This window comes from Sinocyclocheilus anshuiensis, unplaced genomic scaffold (assembly GCF_001515605.1).
Source record: "Sinocyclocheilus anshuiensis isolate Anshui unplaced genomic scaffold, SAMN03320099.WGS_v1.1 scaffold438, whole genome shotgun sequence".
NCBI classification, from domain to species: Eukaryota; Metazoa; Chordata; class Actinopteri; order Cypriniformes; family Cyprinidae; genus Sinocyclocheilus; species Sinocyclocheilus anshuiensis.
Genome location: NW_015546118.1, coordinates 913,607 through 934,637, shown reverse-complemented (window position 1 = coordinate 934,637; position 21,031 = coordinate 913,607). Strand labels below are relative to the sequence as shown.

Below are 21,031 nucleotides of genomic sequence, written 5' to 3'. Positions count from 1 at the left end.
CTATATATTCAATTCAGAACAAGTAGTGTAATCAGGATTAAGCAGGTCTGATGTAGATCAAACTGAAGCGCAGAGGCCTTTTTTTTTTGGAAAGGGTTCATGAAGGGGTCTACAACCCTGACACATATGTAAACACATAAATGACACACATTAGGTGCATACGAAAGCGGATGGCTAGCACATGTGGGTAAGTTTTATTTCACTTTGCAAGGAGCAGTGGAAGTGCAGCAGATGTGTTCAGAAGCATGACTGTGTAAACATCTGAATGTTGAATTGCTTTATCGTTAAATCTATCCATACTTTTCCAAAGTAGAAATCAACCATCAAGTGCATGAAAAATGCTTAAATACATGGAAACAATACTGAATAGCTGAAGCTATTTTCTGTCCAAAATTATGAGGTACAGTGTTGTTTACGAATCAGAGCCTGTGTCTGTAGCACTCAGTCTTCAGAATAGTTACCTGCTCTGAATGATAAATTGAAAGTTTATTTAGTAGTAAACAATCATATATACATAACAAGGTCTTCCAGAGGTCAGAGTGTAAATATACGCATGTTACTTTTAAGGGAATGCAGTACACATTGTGAGATTTCAATTTGGAGTTAAACATCAATATTAGCTGGTCAAATTAGTGCACATAGGAAAAAAATCCAAACATCAACTATTCTCTCAAATGACTCAGATGAAACGTATGCCATAAGCTGCTCATTTTCTTCACCATAATTGTGACAAAAGAGGAGGTATTACTGATGGGAAATTGAGCTGTTTTTTGATGAAGGAAATGTATAGCTTAATTTCTGAATAGCTCTATGCAAACAAAGAAGACAGACAAGTTAGCATTCTGTAGTATTTCTTATATTTGTATAGATTTATATATTACACATTTATTACTGACACAGAGCATCATAAAGCAGAGAAACATGGCAGAAATATTTCTAAAAATTTACATTAGGTGGTAAAAAAAAAAAAGAAAAATCACAAAAATGTTTTACCATGCCATTGAATGTGGACGTAAAAAGAAAGAAAGAAAAGAATAAACTTTTTAAATGCTCCAAAATGACTTTGAATATTGACGTGGCTGTAGAGGCAGCAAGAACCAGCTCGCTAATGACACAATTAGTTCATATTCACTTAAAGAAGCCAATATTGTATTGTATTCGGATGCTACATTGACCAGGATGTTCCCCAGTTGATTTCTGCCTCTGTATTGACACCAACACCACATTTTATACTGAATACAAGTAAATTAAAATCACAAATATATATATATATATATATATATATATATATATATAAAACAGGTACATAAAGACAGTGATGATTCTGAAGATAAAATCTTTATGTTGTTACTTCACAAAACTGTTAGGCTGCGATCGAAGAGACAAAAAAAGTTCCTGGTGATACCAAGACGTAATTTTAAAGAACGTCGTTGCTTTCAGATTCATCCTTCATTGGTGGCGTTTAGTGTTTATTAGTGTTTTTCATTTTAAGTTACAAATGGTGTTGGCTATCGCTGAGATTGGGTTAGCCCTTGGAGACGTGGTCCTCTGAAGAGGACAAGGCAAATAGCCCTTGTATGGGGGACAGACTCCCTTAAAGCACTGTAAATGCTCACCACTGGGTTCCAGCAAAAAAAAAAAAAGAAATGAAGAAAATCTCAAAATGAAAAAATCTCTCATGTGGCAGTTGGACCCTGCACACATTTAAACTTCCACTGGCTCATTGCATCATTGTGCTTTTTGATTTGTATTTGGCAAACTTGCTCAAAGCAAAAAAGATCATTTGAGCCATAATTTTAAGAATCTAATGCGTTCAAGTTATTATTAACATTAAACACTCAAAAACAGACGTGACGGCACATTTGGTGAAAACATACACACAGTGTCCCTTAAAAATACACTTATGTAAAAAATTGGTAGTCCGTTGTTAATCAACTACACTAAAAAGTGTGCATGCTTGTAATTCATCTTGATATGCGAATATTCACAATATTTTGGTCTGTTTATCAACAAGGATCTCCCCAAATGGTCAGGTCGGTGTTTGTAATTCGAATTTTTTCAGTGAAAACTTTCTGTGGTTATTTTGGTATCATTTCGGCACACATCTATAAGGCATTACAGAAAACACCTGGATGACGTCTAAAACGGGAACAGCACATTCCTTTGCACTGAACTGTTTGGGTAAAGCACTCTAAAGGGGTTTGAAGGACAAAGGCTAAAGTTTAGGCAGTGTTTTCCCTTCAGTATCCCATCAGGAAGCATAAAGAACTGAACTGGCACTTCAAAAATTTAGGAAGAGGAAAGGTCATAATATAAAAAAGGGGAAAACATAGGTCTTTTAGACTTAAACATGCAAATTGTCCTGTATAATTATTTTAAGTAACAAAAAAAGAGGCACTGAGGTCAGTGTATAAGTTTCCTTTTGCTGTTAAGACACACAACTAACCAGTAGGTTCTCTTGACAATGTTAAAGTGAAAATGGCACTAAACTTTAAAAACAATCCATAAATGTAATTTTGAAAGCTTATACCTTCATTGCACATTTATAAGGAAAAATACAACTGAAAAAAAGAAAGAAACTGAAAACAACAAAAATTGGGGTGAGGGGGAATCTAAATCTATCAGCCGGATGTGCAATGCTCGGTTATGGAAAAGACCACGGACAAGAAGTAAGGCTTTCTTGTGAGAATGAAGTGATCTATTGCTGAGGCTTTTTTTCCACCTTTTGTTCTCCTCATTGTCATTGTGACTGACATTTGGGTGAATACAAATGGAGAAATGAATGCTCAACAAATATCCAGAAAGATTGTTAGTGCAGTTTTTTTGTTCTTTTTTTTTTGCCTAGATATGTTGTATTATACACATATAATTCATATTACAAATTGTTAACTATACATATCAAAATAACAAACACTACCGTTCTGACTTTATAAAAGTCTGAATTGATCGAAAAGTATCAAAGATTAATGATTTCATTCGCCAATATCCTGACATTCCTCATTTTTTCTTTTCTTTTTTTTTTATTTTTCTTTGTACACAGTGTTTGATATTCAGTGCTACGTTAATATAGTATAAAAATCTTGAATCTCCAGAAGGTGCTTCACTGGAACTGGATCGTTCAGAACGTGGAGAGGAAACAGAAGCATGAGAGGCCTTCACCCAGACAGCTCTCTTTTTCCATCCCCCCTAACGATCCTCCATAAATATCATTGCGAACCAGTGACAGAATTAATGAATGAACAGGAATTGACCTCCAGATTCCCTGCATTTGAGAGCAGACAGGTCTCTGCTCAGATCTCAGCAGTCAGCCATATAGCGGCCTGTGAATGCACACAAACATGTCTCTGGTCAACTCGTTTCAACGACAAACCTACATGCTTGTGCATATGTTGAGAATGTGTTGAAATCTAAACTGTTATAATAACACCATGATCTTGAATCATAACATCTTCTAGTGAAAGTGTAAATGTTGCTTTGGTGAAGTCTAAAGTCAATCTTACCAGTGGCAAATCTCTTCTTATTGAGGGAGAGACGGTAACCAGAGCCGACCAGTTCCATATCTACACCAGACAGAGTGCTGCCTTCACTGAAGAACTGAACAGCCAGGGTGGCAGGGATGGATGGACCATCAGACAGCTCAAACTTTGCTCTCAAAGAACCAGAGCCTGACACATACAAACATAGTCAATACCGAAATACTCTGTGCCAGATGATCTTTTAATCTCTACAACATAATGTAGAAAATGCACTGCGTTATCTGCTGAATAACAGCTTTCTGAAAACAATTTCTGACCTTTTTGCATTGATATTTTAATTGGTCTATAAAATTCCTATGGGAAATTAGAAACAATACTATTGTGCACTTACTCACAAGCTGAGAGTCTGCTATTAAATGCAAAATAGTTTTTAACTGCCCCAGAAGTACAGAATGAGGTGTTCAAAAAAATCTGGGAAGGAAGTTTTGAAAATGACTACAATAACCTTTTATTTCAAATGATCATGGAAAATTTAATTTTTCATAATATGACCCTTTTAAATCAAAGGTTCATGTACACACACACACACACAAATGCTACTTAATGTAACAAAAAAAAAATTTATATATATATATATATATACATACATATACATATATTTGTTCTTACCTTCATTTTCAGACTTGTCAGAGATATCACTCAATTTCCATAATGACTTACTCTGTTCTGCGTTCCTAATTAAAACAGTAACAATCACGTGGTTAAAGGGACTCTATGATTATGTATACACCGCTGTTTAACAGTTTGGTGTCAGTAAGATTTTTTTTTCTTTTTTGAAAGAAATTATTGCTTTTATTAAGCAAGGGTGCATTAAATTGGTCAAAAGTGACAGTAAAGACATTTACATTTTTCCAAATAAATGCTATTTTTTGTTTGCCACAAAAATATTAGGCAGCTCAACTCAATTTTCAACATTGACAATAATAAGAAATGTTTCTTGAGCACCAAATCAGCATATTAGAATTAGTGGTCGACCGATATATCGGCCGATATTTGGAATTTTTTCAAATATCGGCATTGGCCGATAAGTTTTTCCGTTTGGCCGATGTGTTCGAGGCGGGACTTTTATTTTGATGGCGTTGAGAGCGACAGCGCCTGAGCACACACCGCTCACATTCTCCCTCTTGTTCGCTGTCGTCGTTCAGTTCTGTCTAATATGGATAGAAGTCTATCTAATAATCAGATAGAACTGTTAAACAAAGGAATTAAATTGTATACAAAAAAGTATTATAACGATTGCTTTAATATTATTAGTAATAGAAAGGCAAACATTATAATACTTTCTTTTTTTGAAAAAAAAAAAATAAAAAAATTAAAATTATTCCCAATGCTCACAAACGGAATACTGAGTGCCCTGTTGGTTACAGTGTTAGTGTTTACTTCCTTTTTAATTCAATTTTTATTAAATATTTATTTATTTTTTAAAAATGCTTTGTCTTCTAAAGTATAAGTATGTTTATTTTACACAATTATCTTTAATCAATTTTCAAATGATTTCAAATTTCTTAAATATAAATTAAAATAAATAAAATTATATCGGCTTTATATCGACCATCGGCCACCCTGCTTTCCAAGATATCGGCATCAGCTGTCAAAAAACCCATATCGGTCGACCACTAATTAGAATGATTTCTGAAGGATCATGTGACACTGATGACTGGAGTAATGATTCTGAAAATTCAGCTTTGCCATCACAGTAATAAATTACATCTGAAAATATATTAAATAAAAAAGTTATTTAAAAAATGTGAAAATATTGTACAATATTAGTTTTTACAGAATTTTTAATAAAATAAATGCAGCCTCTTTGAAAATAAGAGACTTCTTTTAAAAATATTTAAAAAAATTACCAACCCCAAACTTTTAAATGTTAGTGTATATTATGTATATAACTTAAATATTACAGTGATTAGGTCCATACAGCAGTGTTTTTATCACAAGATAAATTGTGTGTTTGTATATTTGTGTGCCTACTCCCTCCAACTCACCAGATGGCATTGGGAAGTGACTGCATGTTTGTGACGCCTCCATTGACGGGCACTAACATCTGTAAATTGGTGAGAGCTGCGGGGGGCTGCATGGACTCTGGGTTGTATCGGTAGTCCACTCGCAGGTCTGTAGTACTAGGAGTGCATTTCCAGTACACCACAAGGTTCAGAGGAGTTGACTGAATCCCATTTGAACATACCTGAGAAAGGAAGGCCAAAGGATCTTTTCTTACCCACCAATAATCGGGCAAACTAAATATTAGGGGTGCGCCGATCCGATATTCAGGATCGGTATCGCTTCGATACTGGCATTTTCTGCTGGATCGGGGTATCGGTCAGACGAGACCGATCCAAATCCGATATAGTACGTATACTATTCTGTGTTATTGTTAAGCCCCACGAAAGGCACAAAAACATTATAAAGCACCATAAAGTTTCCGTGCACTATATTTCAAGTGTTCTGAGACGTTTCAAAGTTTAATGTGAGTTATATTTAATATTTAATATATTTATTTAAGTTGTTAAATTCAAGTTCTCGTAAACTCTTCTCACCGCTGCGGCTGTCAGTCATCCTCCATTCAGCGTTCAAACTGCGTGTTGCTTTCAGTTACGACAGTCAAGACGACGAAACTCTCTCTAGGATGATGCAATGTTCCTATTATTATACTTGATCTGTAGATAAACATCAGCGGTTTTTCATAGAAGGACTTTATCTTGCTGGAGTTTAGTGCCAATTCTAAATCCTGTTACTTTCTACCGGGTGTCTGTTAGAGGTTCACTACACTGGAGTACTATGAATTGTTCTTCACGCGCACAGTAACTGAAATTTAAAACTGTTAAAAGAAAAGGCTCAATAAACTAACGCACAGATTTAAAGGGGTCATATGACGTTGCTAAAAAGAACATTATGTTGTGTATTTGGTGTAATGCAATGTGTTTATGCGGTTTAAGGTTAAAAAAAAACATTATTTTCCATATAATGTACAATATTGTTTCTCCTCTATGCCCCGCCTTTCTGAAACGTGTCGATTTTTACAAAGTTCATCTTCTAAAAAAGCGAGGTGTGCTCTGATTGGCCAGCTATCCAGTGCGCTGTGATTGGCCGAATGCCTCAAGCGTGTGACAGAAATGTTACGCCCCTTAACATACTGTGATGCCGTCTCCCAGCAGGACAAGACAGTCCAGCTGCTCTGCTCGTGCACATCCCATCATCGGTTCTCTTTTAGCAGTTCAGTCAATGTACTGTTAGGAGTAACTGGATACTCAGAACTTTTGGTATCGGATCGGGATCGGTTCTGAAAAAATGGTATCGTGCCACCCCTACTAAATATCAACAGTAAACATGCAAGTATACTAGACCAGCTAGTACTAACATGCTTTACTTGTATGCTTTTTGAAGAATTCATAGGCTAACAGAGAACTATCCCAAAGATAACTGAATGAAAAACTACAAACCTGGTACTTTAAGATGTCCACGTTGTAATAGGATGCAGCAGGGTTCTGCTCAGAGCTCTTCCTGAGGTACGCTGTCAGTGCAGGCATGTTCAGCCAAAAGTCTTTAGTGTCGCTCTGGGAGGAGTCACTGGAGTCACACACACACACACACACACACACACACACACACACACACAGAGAGAAAACACTATTAAGAACTCAATAATTCATTGCTGCGTGTCATTGTAGCAGCATGGAACAACTAACCCTACTGCAGCAGCTCAACTATTAAATCACAAATCCCTCCTGATTTGATTAGTCATGCCTGGGAGCTGCTGGCAGGAACTCGCACAACAGCAAAAAGGATATGGGTGAGTGAGAGCAGCATGAGTTTAGCCTGAGCACTTGATGCTATGTCGAATCATGATGAAAATAAAAAGACTGTTACAAATATACAAAATATTTCAAGCCAGTCTCTCTCTTATGCCCACCAAGGCTGCATTTATTTGATTAATAACACCGTAAAAACTGTTTTTCAAAATATTAATTTATTCCTGTGATGGCAAAGCTGAATTTTCAGCAGCCATTACTTTAGTCTTCAGTGTCACATGATCCTTCAGAAATCATTCTAATAGCTGATTTGCTGCTTAAGAAACATGTCTTTATTTTGGCAGTTATCAACAGGTGTGCTGCTTTTTGTGGAAACCGAGATACATGCTTTATAAGGATTCAGTTCAAAAGAACAACATTTATTCGAAATATAAATCTCTTGTAACATTAAAATGTCTTTACTATCACTTTTGGTCAATTTAATGCATCCTTGCTGAATTAAAAAATTTACTACCTTTCCAAAAAAAAATGTCAACAATAATAATAATAATAATAATAATAATAAAATACTGACCCAATGGTAGTGTAACACAAGCAGAAACACAAACTCACCTGTGCAGTAGTTGCTGGTTGGGCATGATTTGCTCTAATCTGCTAGTGTTTGAGAGTTTGAAGCTGAGTACAGCAGGAGACGGAGTAGAGGTGAAAATCTTGATGATGCCACTGGGGAAGGACAGGGTCATGTCTCCTGTGATCTTCACAATGCACCTAAATTCACATGTGAGGATTTTTAAAAATCATTTTACAGATATCACATTCAGAGCTGAGCATACACATAAATTATTTCAGAAAATAAAAATGTTCCATTGTCAATTATTTTCTAAAACTGTATTAATTGTATTACTCTGATGTTTCTAGGCATGGAGATCACAATTGTACAACTCTCTATGTCAAATGTATAGAACGTCTTTAGAAGTCTGTATGGTCTTTGCAGGGCAGATGATGTGAAACTCACTTGCTGGGATCTGCTCCTTTGAAATAGGCATTAACTGATTCTGTGAATGCTACCGCAATGGGCAATGCATCCTGGGAAGCCAGTGTCACTGGACTGGGCCCACGAGAGGTCCCTATGAGAGAAAAGAAAAGATAAAAAGAGAGACGGAAAAAAAACAAACATTTAAAAACAGACATTTAAGTATGAATCAAAAATAGTAGGAGGAATGTGATTGAGTTCAGACAATTCAGACCTTCGCAGTGACAAACACTGAAAGATCAACAGGTAAAACGAAAAGACTTCTTTGAGCAATTTCTGCCAAGCATCCTCATCAGCCACAATACAACACAGCAGCACAATAGTCAGTTTTATGAGTAGAGATCATCCACGTTAGTTTGAAGCAAGAAAAATCCACCGCAGATCAAATGGCGTGTTACAGAATGGGAATAGGGTGTGGTTTAGCAGATGGGGCAATGCAGTTGGTTGATCAAGGACAGATGATCATTTCTGAGTTTGTTAGTAAGTTAGAACAAAATGTTCTTCTGGGTTCTTTCCACTGTACCTGCAGGAGTCTCACATCTCTTCTCAAATGTGGGCAGTTTCCCCACGAACAGATCGTCCTCTTAATTCAAAATGAAAGAAGGAAACCAAAAAGAGAAAGAAAAATAGGCCGAGAGCACAACCCAACAGTGAAGGGTGAGGATGGAGTGATCTGGTAAGCGATGTGTTGACCATATAATGAAATAAAACGTGTAGAGCATTATTTGTGCATGTTAGCTTTCCTTAGATGTGGACATGAGTATAAAAAAACCGCAACAAATAACCCAATACATTTGAATTTTATTGTTATTTTATTGTGAATGCAGATGATGTGAATGCAGATTTTGTGTGGGCAGCTTGTGTTCATCTTAATGTGTGAAACTGAAGACTCACCGACAGTTGGTGTGTTGCTGGTGCTCAAGGAGGTGTTGGAGCTGAGAGAGGAGGAGCTCTCGGCACGAGCCAGAGGAGCAGCGGGAGGAGGGCTGGAGTTGGACATCTTAGGAGGGCTGAATGGTTGGCCCTGCAGAAAACAACTAACTGATTAATAATTCACTGCATTCAATCTTCATTTAGTTCGGGTTCAGTCCCTATACTATAGCCTGGGTGAGGTGGAATCAGGGAATATCTTCTTTACTCACAGCCTCATTGATGCCCGTCAGTTTGCCTGCAGGCAGTTTGGGCCGGGATAATGGTCTTGGAGGCGGGACAATGGTTGCTGTGCCCAGGGGAGTGGTTGGCCTGTTTGGAGGTGGTACTGTGCCAAAAAAAAACAAAAACACAAATGTTAGAACCACAAGACGTGCAAAAAAGGGGAAAATACGGAAGTAGCACACTGTGAGCATGATTGAACCCAACAATACTGAAAAACATTCAAAATGTTGCTACAATAGGTTTGACATCACAGTCTTGCAGAAACAAGCTAACAGTCAAATCTATAGTTTATACCTAATGCACATGCAAGGGCCAACGTCACAATATAAACAAATTATAAATTATGGACAAACAAAGTGAATACAGAAAATAAGTATAAAAAACAAAATCAAGTAAAGAAACAAAAAGAAACATCTGCACCTTTTAAACCATCTTAGTCATACTGTTTTGGAATTAGAAAATGCTGGATATGATATTTCTGAGCGAATTTGCGGACATATTTGCATTGAGATGCTTTGGCAGGTGAATCGGAAAAGAAAAAGTCAAACCAAACTTAGGCCACATTTTCTTACTGTATCCAGCTAAAAAATGCATTATTTAAATCAATAATTCATGCAGAAAATGTAAAAAATAAATAGATTTTCATATTAATTTGAGTAACTTTACTGAGTTACTGAGTATACTGTATAAAACAAAACAAAACAAACTAAACTTGGGCCAAACATTTTCTTACTGCATCCAGCTAAACAGTAATTATGACTATGATGGCTTACAGGTTTGTTACATTTGTATTACTTAAATCAATAATTAACGCAGAAAATGCAAAAATAAAATAAACATTTTTACCAATCAATCAAAAAATGTAAAATAAAATTCTAACTGGGGGAAAAAATAAATAAATAAAAACCAAATCGGTTACAATAAATGAAAACAAGTTACATAAAAAATTAGGTTTGTTAAATGCACAGTACATATCTCACTGTCATGTAGCCATAGGACAGTGTTTGAACATGCTTAGAACTCTCACTCATTCCTCAATATTACCATACTGCATGGGTCGAGCTGGTGCTTCCTTTAGAGAGAGGGCACTCTCCTCTCTCCCAAAGCTGCCAAATGTGTCAACAGGCTCTCTTGAGAAAAGCTTGGGCTGTTGAGAAACGGGCACTGACCGAGGCCTTGCTGGTTGATGGGACAGTCCACGACATGGCACAAAGGCATCATTAAAGGCAATCCATTGGCTCTGGGCCCAGGACGAAAGTGCGTCTGGACCAGTGACAGGAGCACTGAGAGGGGGCTTGTGGGTAGCATAGTCCTTAGGAGCAGCCTGCAGAGCTGGAGGCACACTCATAGCTCGAGCTGGGCCAGGGTGGAGGGGAGTGACAGCCTCATCAGGGAGCTCCCAAGGAGAGGAGAGAACAGGGAACGGCGGAGTGCACGGCTTGGCAAGACCAGCAGGAGGAGGGAGTTTGGAGGGAAGGGGAAAAGCAGGAGCCTCGGTAATCTCAAGACTGACTGTTGAAGGAGAGGTGGCCTCCGACTGTAAATCCACTTCTGTTACAGGGGTCATCAGAGAGAAAAGAGTAATGCGCTGTTGTTAAAAATATACCACATACTGACAGGCATGTTGAAAAGACTACATGGAGGAAATGTAAAAAAACTGGAAAAAGCACAGAAGATCTAATCTGAATATGGAATACAGCTCTATATTTCACATAACTACATAAAAAATATCATTTTAAACCAAAACTAGGAAAAACAGACCTTTTTAAATGAGGCAGTATCAGTGAAAATGATCAAAATATATAAAAAAGATACAATTTAAAGTAAATCGTAAGTATACAATGATTTTAAAAAAAGTAATAAAAATGAAAAAAGAAAATAACAAAATAAAAAATAGAAATTACATTTTTTAAATAAAACAATACTATAAGTGTGAATAGAAATTATAAAAAAACAATGGTCAAAATATTGTAGAATCCTACTGAAATATGTACTTTTAAAGATCCCTAAAAACATATAACAAGACAACCTGGTGATCGAAAGCAAACTACCAGCTAAACTTCATGCACCTCTGTCAGTCACAACTAATACAAATGCATAAAATAAAACAAATAAAACACTATAACATAAATGAGTTGAAAATATTTAAAATGACATAACATTGTTAAAAGGTATGGGTCAAATGTGTAAATTCTGTACTCACTCTTATGTCGCTTCAAACCTGTATGACTTTTTTTCCCATGGGATTGAGTAAATGATGAACTTTTTTTACATTTATGTAAACTTTCCTAAAAGCACTCTGTTGAAAATACTCATATTCACAGATACATCTCTTAGAAATATTAGGGGTGAGTTCAAGCAAAACATTCCAATCATCATTCACATTTTTGCATATTTTGAGCAATTCGGGTCAGAGTCTGTTATGGAAAGAGTTTTATTCTGACGATCAAACCGCAAGCATGGGCAATAGCATTACCTGGGTCTTCAAAAACCCCATCATTTAACTGCAGTGGGAGAGATGTAGGGAAAGATGCTAAGAAGAGAGAAGCCAGGTCTGAGAAACAAAAAAGCGTTGAACAAATACAAAGAATGAGAAAATAAAAGGAAATCAATATAAATAAGGCTCAATTAAAACACATGAGAGAAACAAGACTAATCAAAAGCCAAAAAAAAAAAAAAAACCCTAAATAGCACAATAGCTCACAGCAGGGAAAAAAGCAAAAATGCAAGTGCAATACCTCGCTATGTTACTCACGTCCTATATCCTCTTCACTGCTCTTTTTGTTCCTTTGCCAGGTCAGACCCATAACAAGATCATGTTTGACAATGTCTGTGACATGGGGACTCCAAACTCCGCCCTCTGACCTCTGAAGGTGCCAATTAACTCTGGATTATGATTGGCCCTCACAGCTAAGGTCAGAGCTTGAATGACGGGTTGGCTTTTTTTAGTGACTGCATTGAGTGGCTTAGCAAGAAAAGCGCTCACTTGTTTGCAAACGAATATAACATTCACCCTAGAATTTACCCACAATATATTTTCCAAAATAAAGGATTACAACATAGAATTAAAAAGTCTAAAACATTTTCTATAAAATAATTAATAGCCACAAAAATAAATGTGTGTATATGACATACTGTCAATTCTGTGAAAATTTACATTGGGTTAAGACTACTATCAACTGCGCCATTCTCTAAGATATGGAAGCTCCTAATTCCCAGATGAGAAAATAACATTTCATTTCAACAATCAAGGTCAAGAGCTAAGGAGAGGGAGACGCGTAGAGCATGAGGGAGCATGTATACTATACTATACTCAAGGCATACACAAGGGGCTTTTTTTCACAAGTGCACATTTTTGTGTAAATGCCGTAATTTGTGTTAAGAAATACAAGTATCCGTAAACAACTGAGATATATTTTTAAAAAGCCCATTCTATAATTCCAAAATGTAAAAAATACAAAAACAAAAATAAACAAACCCGCAAATTAGAAACAAAGACACAAACAAACAAACAAAAAAAAATCCCATGGCATTCACAAAAGATTTCATACTAAAGCAGAGGACAGACTGAGTGAAGTCGCTGTGGGATACTAGGGTTTCCGTGACAACAGCAGTCTGAGCAAGCTCTCTAGAGGAGACTGTTGTGGACTGGAAAAGCCCAGACACTTTCACCAGCCTGTAAGCATCATCAATAATGAAGGAGGTCAGACCTAAGATAAGCCTCCCAGAGGCTGGGGGATGGAGGAGTGAATGACTTACGACTGTCTGCCTGTACAGTGTGTGTGTGTGTGTGTGTGTGTGTGGTCGATGAAGAATGTTCTGACTCCATTACTGTCAAGCTGAACTCTGTCATTAAGATGCTGACCCTGAGACATGTTTTAAATATAAATATTACTTGTAAATACTTGTGTGTGTGTGTGTGATATATATACACACACACACACACACACACACACAAACACATACAGTACATATATATACACACACATTACATGCTCTTTTGTAGAGTTTATGTAAGATATAACACCTCGGATTTGGAATTATAAATGGTGTCTATTTCAGGAGTCAGGAGTTACCTGATGAGTGGGGTATAGAGGAGCTGGAGCTGGTGCTGGTCGGGCCAAATGGATCCAAAGACAGCAGGTCATTACTGGCTAATCTACTGTTTGAAGAAAAAAAAACATGACAAGTGAATAACTGGTTACAATGTTTTCCAAATAGAGTGACAGGATTAACAGCAAAGCTTCTCTTACTCATTAAAGGATGTCTGCGGTATCTTGGGTCGTGCCAGGTCATCACCTGAAAAACAATGAGAAAACACACAAATGAGTCATGGGGCAACTCTTCAGGCTTCATGATCTGGAAGCAGTTGAAAGAAAACCCTTAAATTAAACAAAGAAATCCCTTTGCAAATGTAAGGGTTTTCTTAATTTTTTAACTTACAACTTCTTACAACTGGGCATTGCTCATTAGGCCTTGATTTAAAATGCAACTCATGTGTTTCATGAAGTAAAAAGGACATTAAAAAATGAAATACTAGATTGTTAAGAGAAAAACTATTGTTGGATGCCAGATAAAAAAAACAATAGGGAACCCAGAAAATAAACCGCAGCAGTAATTTGGTTGAGTAAGGATAGTGTTTCTGACCATGAAGTGCCATGTCAGGTGGTTTAAAACTGGTACTAAGTCGAGTACTACATGAGACACATGTTCTTGCAACCCCATTTATCACAGGTCAAGCATCAAATACATACATTTAAAATGACATGCTATAAATGTTCTGCATAGTACATTTTAAATGGTACATATTTGAGATCAAATCCTAAAGACATACAGTGTATTTATACACAAAGAACAAATGACAGTGTTAAAAGACAACAGATTAAATTAGTTACCAATGGTAATTTTGGTACAAATAATTTATTTTTTAGATTGCACATTTTGTTTTTATTTAAATTTTTTCAGCTTCAACGGAATCCCTCATTCCCACCAACACAAATGCAGCTACGGACCAAAAGAGAGTGTGGGTACGCTCAGCAGACTCACCTGACTTTGGTTTTATAGCAGGGAATGTTTGTTGTTGTGTCATTCCTACAGTAAGTATGTGTGAGATCCACATTTACAATAACATTCAGTACTGAATATTCTTTAGTTTATTCTAAGTTGCCCAGGTGCCGCAAAATACATATATCTGTATATATTTATTTTTTATGGTATCAGTTGATTTACTATTTAGAATACCTTTTGCAGTCATCCAATGCTCATTCAAATTCTTTAAAAATCTAAATAATTTAATAACACTGTTAAATGTATTCTTTAATAAATCTCAAAATAAACATCTATATAATGTCACGATGTTTAAAGTCAATTGTGGCTTTTAAATCAACAGATTTTTTTAGTGTTATATTTATTTATTTACTAAACAAAATAGTATCACATTTTTTTGGCCATTTATCAGTTATATGCCATAACCTGAAAAGGACATTTGTGACCCTGGACCACAAAACCAGTCTTAAGTCGCTGGGGTATATTTGCAGCAATAGCTAAAAATACATTGTATGGGTCAAACTTATTGATTTTTCTATTATGCCAAAAATCATTAGGATATTAAGTAAAGATCATGTTCCATGAAGATATTTTGTAAATTTCCTACTGTAAATATATTAAAACTTAATTTTTGATTAGTAATATGCATTGCTAAGAACTTAATTTGGACAACTTTAAAGGCGATTTTCTCAATATTTTGATTTTTTGCACCCTCAGATTCCAGATTTTAAAATAGTTGTATGTCTGCCAAATATTGTCCTATCCTAATAAACCATACATCAATGGAAAGCTTATTTATTCAGCTTTCAGGTGATGTATAAATCTCAATTTCGAAAAATTGACCCTTATTGACTGGTTTTGTGGTCCAGGGTCACATTTTGGCTAGACACCAATAAGCCATAAAATCAGTTTGTAAAAAGAAATGAAACATGGTTCCCTTAAAACATAATACTAAACACTATCACTAAAGATACTATCTATCTTTTGTGATTCCTGAAATAGCATCTTGGTGCGATTTCAGATAAAACATCTATTGGATTAAAGGACTTATCGGATAAAATTACCTGCCAGACCTTATCATTTTCAGCACGTGCAAGAGGTTTGCGGTAAATTCGCTCTTTGAAGAAATGTTTACCGTTCCAGTGCAAGAATAACAAAACATTTCTACTGTAAGCTCAATTACTGTCTTACGGATTTAAAGTATGTAAAACTTTCCTGGGAGGTTGAAATCGTCGCTCTTGATGTGAGAACATGCCGCAGTGTAAACACTACATTCTGGCATGCATCTGTGTTCGTTTAAGCCACAATTTACTGGAAAAATGTAAAATTATGATGGATAGAAAAACATAAACACACAATTAAGCAGTTAATCTTGTTCATGGCTTAAGGAGGCAACGCTGTGCTACTCAGATGAGGAAAAAATGGGAGATGATGTTTATTTTCTCATGGGATGAGTTGGCTTTGGAGGGGTCACCGGAGCGAGATGAAGGAGGCTTGACGAGAAACGTCACGGCCAAGAAAAACTAAAAAGAGAAGTCAAAATGGCAGGCGCGCTCCAGAGCCAAACCTTCAGAGTGACAGAGGGATGGAGGGAGGATGAAAAAAAAGAGAGGAATACTCACTGGATTGGTTCTTCTTCATATGAACCTGGAAATGAAAACAGGCTTTTATTAATGAGAGTGAGAGAACAGTTATGAAAACAGCAGAAGACATGAAGTGCTTCATCCCCACATTCATTCAATCGATATTGGCCTCACAGGACGACACACACACACACACACACACACACACACACACACACACACACACACAACCGCTCTATTGAGATTACATATTCAAACCATAAATTCTGCATCAATATTCTGCAGGCAGTCTAAACACGAGAAAATGAGTGGCAGAGAATCCAAACAAATTCACTACCGGGATTGTTTTGAGGCTGAGAAATGTCAACAAGAGTCAACTAGCAAAACGGCAACAAATGCACAAAGATGGGAAGGCTTGGTTTATTGTGTATTTAAAGTGACTCATATGCAGCATCTCTGCCCGAAACCCTGTCAGAGTGGATGGCAAGAAATCTCACTTATTTTTGGTGCGTTCGATGAAAAGAAACACATCAGAACATCAATGTATGGACCATAAATGTAACTAAATGGTAAACCGTGAAGGAAAAACTGTGGAAACACAAACAAACACACACATGCATACAAATAGACATACACGCAAGGCAGGGTTTAGTCCCATAGGCAGAGAGTGGCAAATGGGTTCAATTACAGCACCCAGGCCACACACCCGCCAACGAAAAAGAGAGAGAGAGCACACATGAAGGGGAAAGAGAGACAACAGAAGACTAGGGGAAATGGAAAGCTCTATAATACCAATAATCTACAACAGATGACATGGCATTCGTCATCACCTAGATTTCCTGACTTAACCAAAACTACCATAAAACATATCCGCCTAAAAAATGAAACAAACAGGTCAATGAAAAGAAATGTGACTGAGAGGGAAAGGAAACACAACTCTGATATGAGACACGAAGACAAATGTTCAGTATGGTGAACGAGTGAGTTTTTCAGATGTGTAAATATTTCAGAGGTTAATCTGAGTGATTACTGAGCACATTTGGGGCAAGAGAGAAAGCTCAAGCCTGGTGAAATGAATGATGAAGAGCCTCTCTAAAAGATGTGTGTTAATCCATCTCAAACAGAGCAAACAGAGGCGGCAGCGAAGGTGTCTAAAGTAAACTGTCGCCCCGGCTGTGCTCACTGAAAACACAAGCTGGCACTTGTGAGGATGTGTTATTGCAGAAATACATCACTCTGTCATTTCAAAGTGTCACAACGAGACGAAGAGCGAGGGATGCGGAGAGAGAATGTAAAACACACAAAAGGGTGAAACTGAGCAGTGGGACAGATGAAATCTTGGACAAAGAGAAATCACAATTACAAACGATGTTACTGATATAACTAACCTAACCAATTTGTTTTTATTCTGTCCATAACACAGCTAATGTTTATCAGCCAATACCAATACGCTATCATTCAAAAGTTTGATTAAAACAATTTGTTTTAATGTTTATTGAAAGAAGGCTGCATTTATTTGAACAAAAATATTGTGAAAAATTGTTACAATTTAAATGTCTGTTTTCAACTTTTCTATTTTCTATTTTAATTTGTGTGATGTGATGCAAAGCTGAATTTTCTAGCAGCCATCACTTTAGTCTTTAGTGTCACATGATCTTTCAGAAATCATTCTAATATGCTGATTTGATGCTCAAGAGATATTTCTCAGTATGATTAATGTTGAAAGTGCATAGATGCATAATATTTTTGTAGAATTTGGATTCTTCGATAAATAGAAAGTTAAAAATAACAGCATTTACCTGAAATAAATCTTTTGTAACATTAAATGTCTTTTCTGTTACTTTTTATCAATTTAATGCATCCTCAATGAATAAAATCAATAACTTTTATTCAAAAGAAAAGGAAGAAAGCTGCAAACCATTCACAAGAATCAGGGATGTTTCGTTTATTTTTAACCAACTAGCTCTGAACATGTCAAGACATTGGTCGCCTAAAAACTATTAAACTAAACTTTTCTTTTACAGACACAGCTGTTGCATTCATGAGCCTTTGTGTATGTGTGTGTGTGTGTGTGTGAGCGCGTTTACCTTCGTGATCTTACTCATTAGAAACAGAGTCCCTTCCGTGCTTCCTGTGGTGAGATTTCAGGCAGGAAGTTGCATGGGTTTGTTTACCAACAGCACACACACACACACACACAGATGGTCCACAGGCTCACAGTGTGTGCAGGAGGAACTGCTTGACCACACAACAGTACACGCGCACACACACGCACACACTTCATTTCTAACATTAAACGACAGAATAGCAGACGTCACCCATTATGTCATCGTGACTAACTCAGACACAAACACTTGAGATGAATAAAATTCTAACATCCTTTGGGCCAACATAATATTATTTTCAATGAGCTAGTTAAATCTTTATAATGACCACAGGTGCAAAATACAATTGCACTCAGGCTCACAAATCAGGATGGAGAAAAAAAGGGTGAAAGCATTTAAAGCATCTCTATGGACCACCTGTAAATATCATAATCAAATAGTGCCCTCTAGTGTCTGCTGGGCCAATGGAGGTTTTTGGAGGATGAGATGAAGTGTGGGAAGCAGAAACATGACTGTAAATGATATCAACCAATCACAAGTCTCTTTGCTGACAGTGTACATTCACCCTTTATAGAGGGAGACCAGCTTGCATTATTCTGTGAGTGAATGTAAGGTCTGTATGCGAGGATCTTTACACTTGGTGTGTGTGCTGGTGTGAGGCGTCTCTTACGGCAGGGGTGGGCGAGAGCGTGATGTTTCCAATGGAGGCCTTCAGCTCGTCGATGGTGGCTTTGTGCTGGTGTGTGCCGTTGTTTGTCTGCACGGGTTTGATCTGGACGTGGAATTTTCTTGGCTCGTCCTCATCTTCTGAGTCACTGGATGAATAAAAGGAGTTCTCTTTGGCATGTGATCAGAACCGTTAAGGAACATGGTTGTGGGGGCATGAAAGTTTGTCTATAGTATCATGGGCTTAGAAGATCAGATTGTGTATTTTATTAAAAAATTTTTTACATATTCTAATCCACACAGAGCGATGACATAGCTTTGGTAAAGAAAAAAAACAAAAGAAAATCTGATGGGAAGGAATGACTTGGCAGCGATTCAGATAAAAGTGCAACAAAGAAAGTTATCACACTATGTTCTCGAGCCAAAAAAAAAAGTGTTCAGAGTTTACACTGAGTAGAGGCGATGAAAGAGATAAAGGAAAATGTTTCTGTGACCGAGATGAGATGTGTGTGTGTGTGTGTGAGAGAGGGATGGGGAGAATGGAAGAGATGGATCTGGAGTAAGGATATCATTCTCATTGACTTCTGGTCGGATACAGAATCCCTCCTCGTCCAGCTGAGGCACATTCTGCAGAAAAATACAGAACACACCACAGACAAAAAATCCTATTATTCACACTCTTCAATACATCACAACACAAGGAGAGTCCGACTGAGGTAAAATACACTATTGTTAGCAATATCGCAAGAAGTATGCACACTATGTTGTCTTTACTTAACATTGTAAGAATTATAGACAATCCTTCAACAACATTAGGTCACCACTCACGGCGTTATGAAGATCTATAGCACCGTAGAAACCCGGGGGAGCTCCGTTGGAAGCGTTCTGAAAGAAGGACGAACAAAAGGAGCATTGTGGGTGAGACTCAAATGGAGATTCTCCAAAATAACAAGAAAGAGCATACTTTGATCAGAAGAAATGAGTTTCATGTTATGAAATGACAGAAAAATACCTTTGGCTTTGTATTAAAACATTCAAAATATGAATAATTTTCTTCAATAATAATGATAATAAACAAAATTATTAATTGTATAGAAAAAAAGAGAAGCATATACTCACAACTGCTTCTACTTCAGTCGATTCACTATTCAAGACAGAGAAACGTTTATTAGAGAACAATACTTAATTTTACCACAAATGCAAAATTACTATGCAAATATAACTTATTATAATTACTCAAACACAATAATTATTGCTCTAAATTTCACAAAATACTATGAAGAACAGTAAGTTTGAGAATTAAAAATGACTGATAGAAATAGTTGAATTCTTTAAATGCATAGTGAGATCACATTAAAGTAAAAGTCAACACTTACGTGGAATCTGTGTCTTTATCTTTCCGTCGGCCTGGTATGACAAAGGTTTTCCTTTTTCTGGGTTTTGCACCTAAACAGACATAAGCAATGATTATCACAAATCTAGACAAATAATGAAACGCATCCTAAAATAGATACTATGCTGTTTAACAGAACACAAAGGCTATAAAACTAAAAGTCTAAGTAAATTGTTATAAAGAGATGTAATCAGAGATATTAAAGAGAAATTATATATTCTATATTTTTCCTATAAAAAAACGAAAATGGGAACGGAGAGAAAAATTAATGCAGACCTTCTGTGGCGATTGAGACATTACATTCCTCAAATTCAATGGGCCCTGTAATGACAACAGACAAACAAATACAAATGATTGAAGGGATGTCATGTTACAGTATTTAGAAATCAAGAATTATGATATGGTGTAATATTTAATATTAGAACTTTTTTGTTTTGTTTTTACAGCGTTTCATAAAATCATGCACATAAATCCACAAAAACAGTGACACACACACGCACACACACACACAAACACACACACACACACACACACACACACACACACACACACACGTAGGTCAGATTTTTTGGCAAACAAATTTACTGAGTCATCAGAGGGTCTGGTGACAATCAGCACGATCTGACTTCCCCTTTAAGCCAGATAATTTAGTTCACAGCCAGCATACAACACACACTAATAGATGCACACACACACACACACACACAAATGCATGTGCAATGCAATGGAAGCACTTCTGATTTTAACCTCAGAAATCAAATA

At 36.6% G+C, this 21,031-nt stretch overlaps 1 protein-coding gene across 4 annotated transcripts in view; it reads right to left on the bottom strand.

The window, feature by feature from the left end:
- Positions 1 to 931: 931 nt before the first annotated feature.
- The window catches only part of fcho2 (FCH and mu domain containing endocytic adaptor 2), a 42,835-nt gene continuing 22,735 nt past the window's right edge, over positions 932 to 21,031 (bottom strand). Inside the window, exons 9-28 of one of the 4 annotated variants that reach the window (XM_016502783.1) lie at positions 20,546 to 20,590; positions 20,253 to 20,322; positions 19,996 to 20,020; positions 19,705 to 19,761; positions 19,446 to 19,503; positions 18,881 to 19,056; positions 16,145 to 16,169; positions 13,730 to 13,775; positions 13,553 to 13,638; positions 10,521 to 11,027; positions 9,464 to 9,579; positions 9,216 to 9,345; positions 8,845 to 8,904; positions 8,304 to 8,415; positions 7,901 to 8,056; positions 6,980 to 7,106; positions 5,525 to 5,724; positions 4,146 to 4,210; positions 3,501 to 3,665; positions 932 to 3,320 (exon numbers count right to left, since the gene is read on the bottom strand). In XM_016502783.1, coding sequence (XP_016358269.1) covers positions 3,298 to 3,320; positions 3,501 to 3,665; positions 4,146 to 4,210; positions 5,525 to 5,724; positions 6,980 to 7,106; positions 7,901 to 8,056; positions 8,304 to 8,415; positions 8,845 to 8,904; positions 9,216 to 9,345; positions 9,464 to 9,579; positions 10,521 to 11,027; positions 13,553 to 13,638; positions 13,730 to 13,775; positions 16,145 to 16,169; positions 18,881 to 19,056; positions 19,446 to 19,503; positions 19,705 to 19,761; positions 19,996 to 20,020; positions 20,253 to 20,322; positions 20,546 to 20,590 — 2,249 coding nt within the window. In that variant the 3' untranslated portion in view covers positions 932 to 3,297. The remainder of the gene's footprint in view (positions 3,321 to 3,500; positions 3,666 to 4,145; positions 4,211 to 5,524; positions 5,725 to 6,979; positions 7,107 to 7,900; positions 8,057 to 8,303; positions 8,416 to 8,844; positions 8,905 to 9,215; positions 9,346 to 9,463; positions 9,580 to 10,520; positions 11,028 to 13,552; positions 13,639 to 13,729; positions 13,776 to 16,144; positions 16,170 to 18,880; positions 19,057 to 19,445; positions 19,504 to 19,704; positions 19,762 to 19,995; positions 20,021 to 20,252; positions 20,323 to 20,545; positions 20,591 to 21,031) is intronic. The other 3 variants (XM_016502784.1, XM_016502785.1, XM_016502786.1) reach the window with 3 other exon arrangements.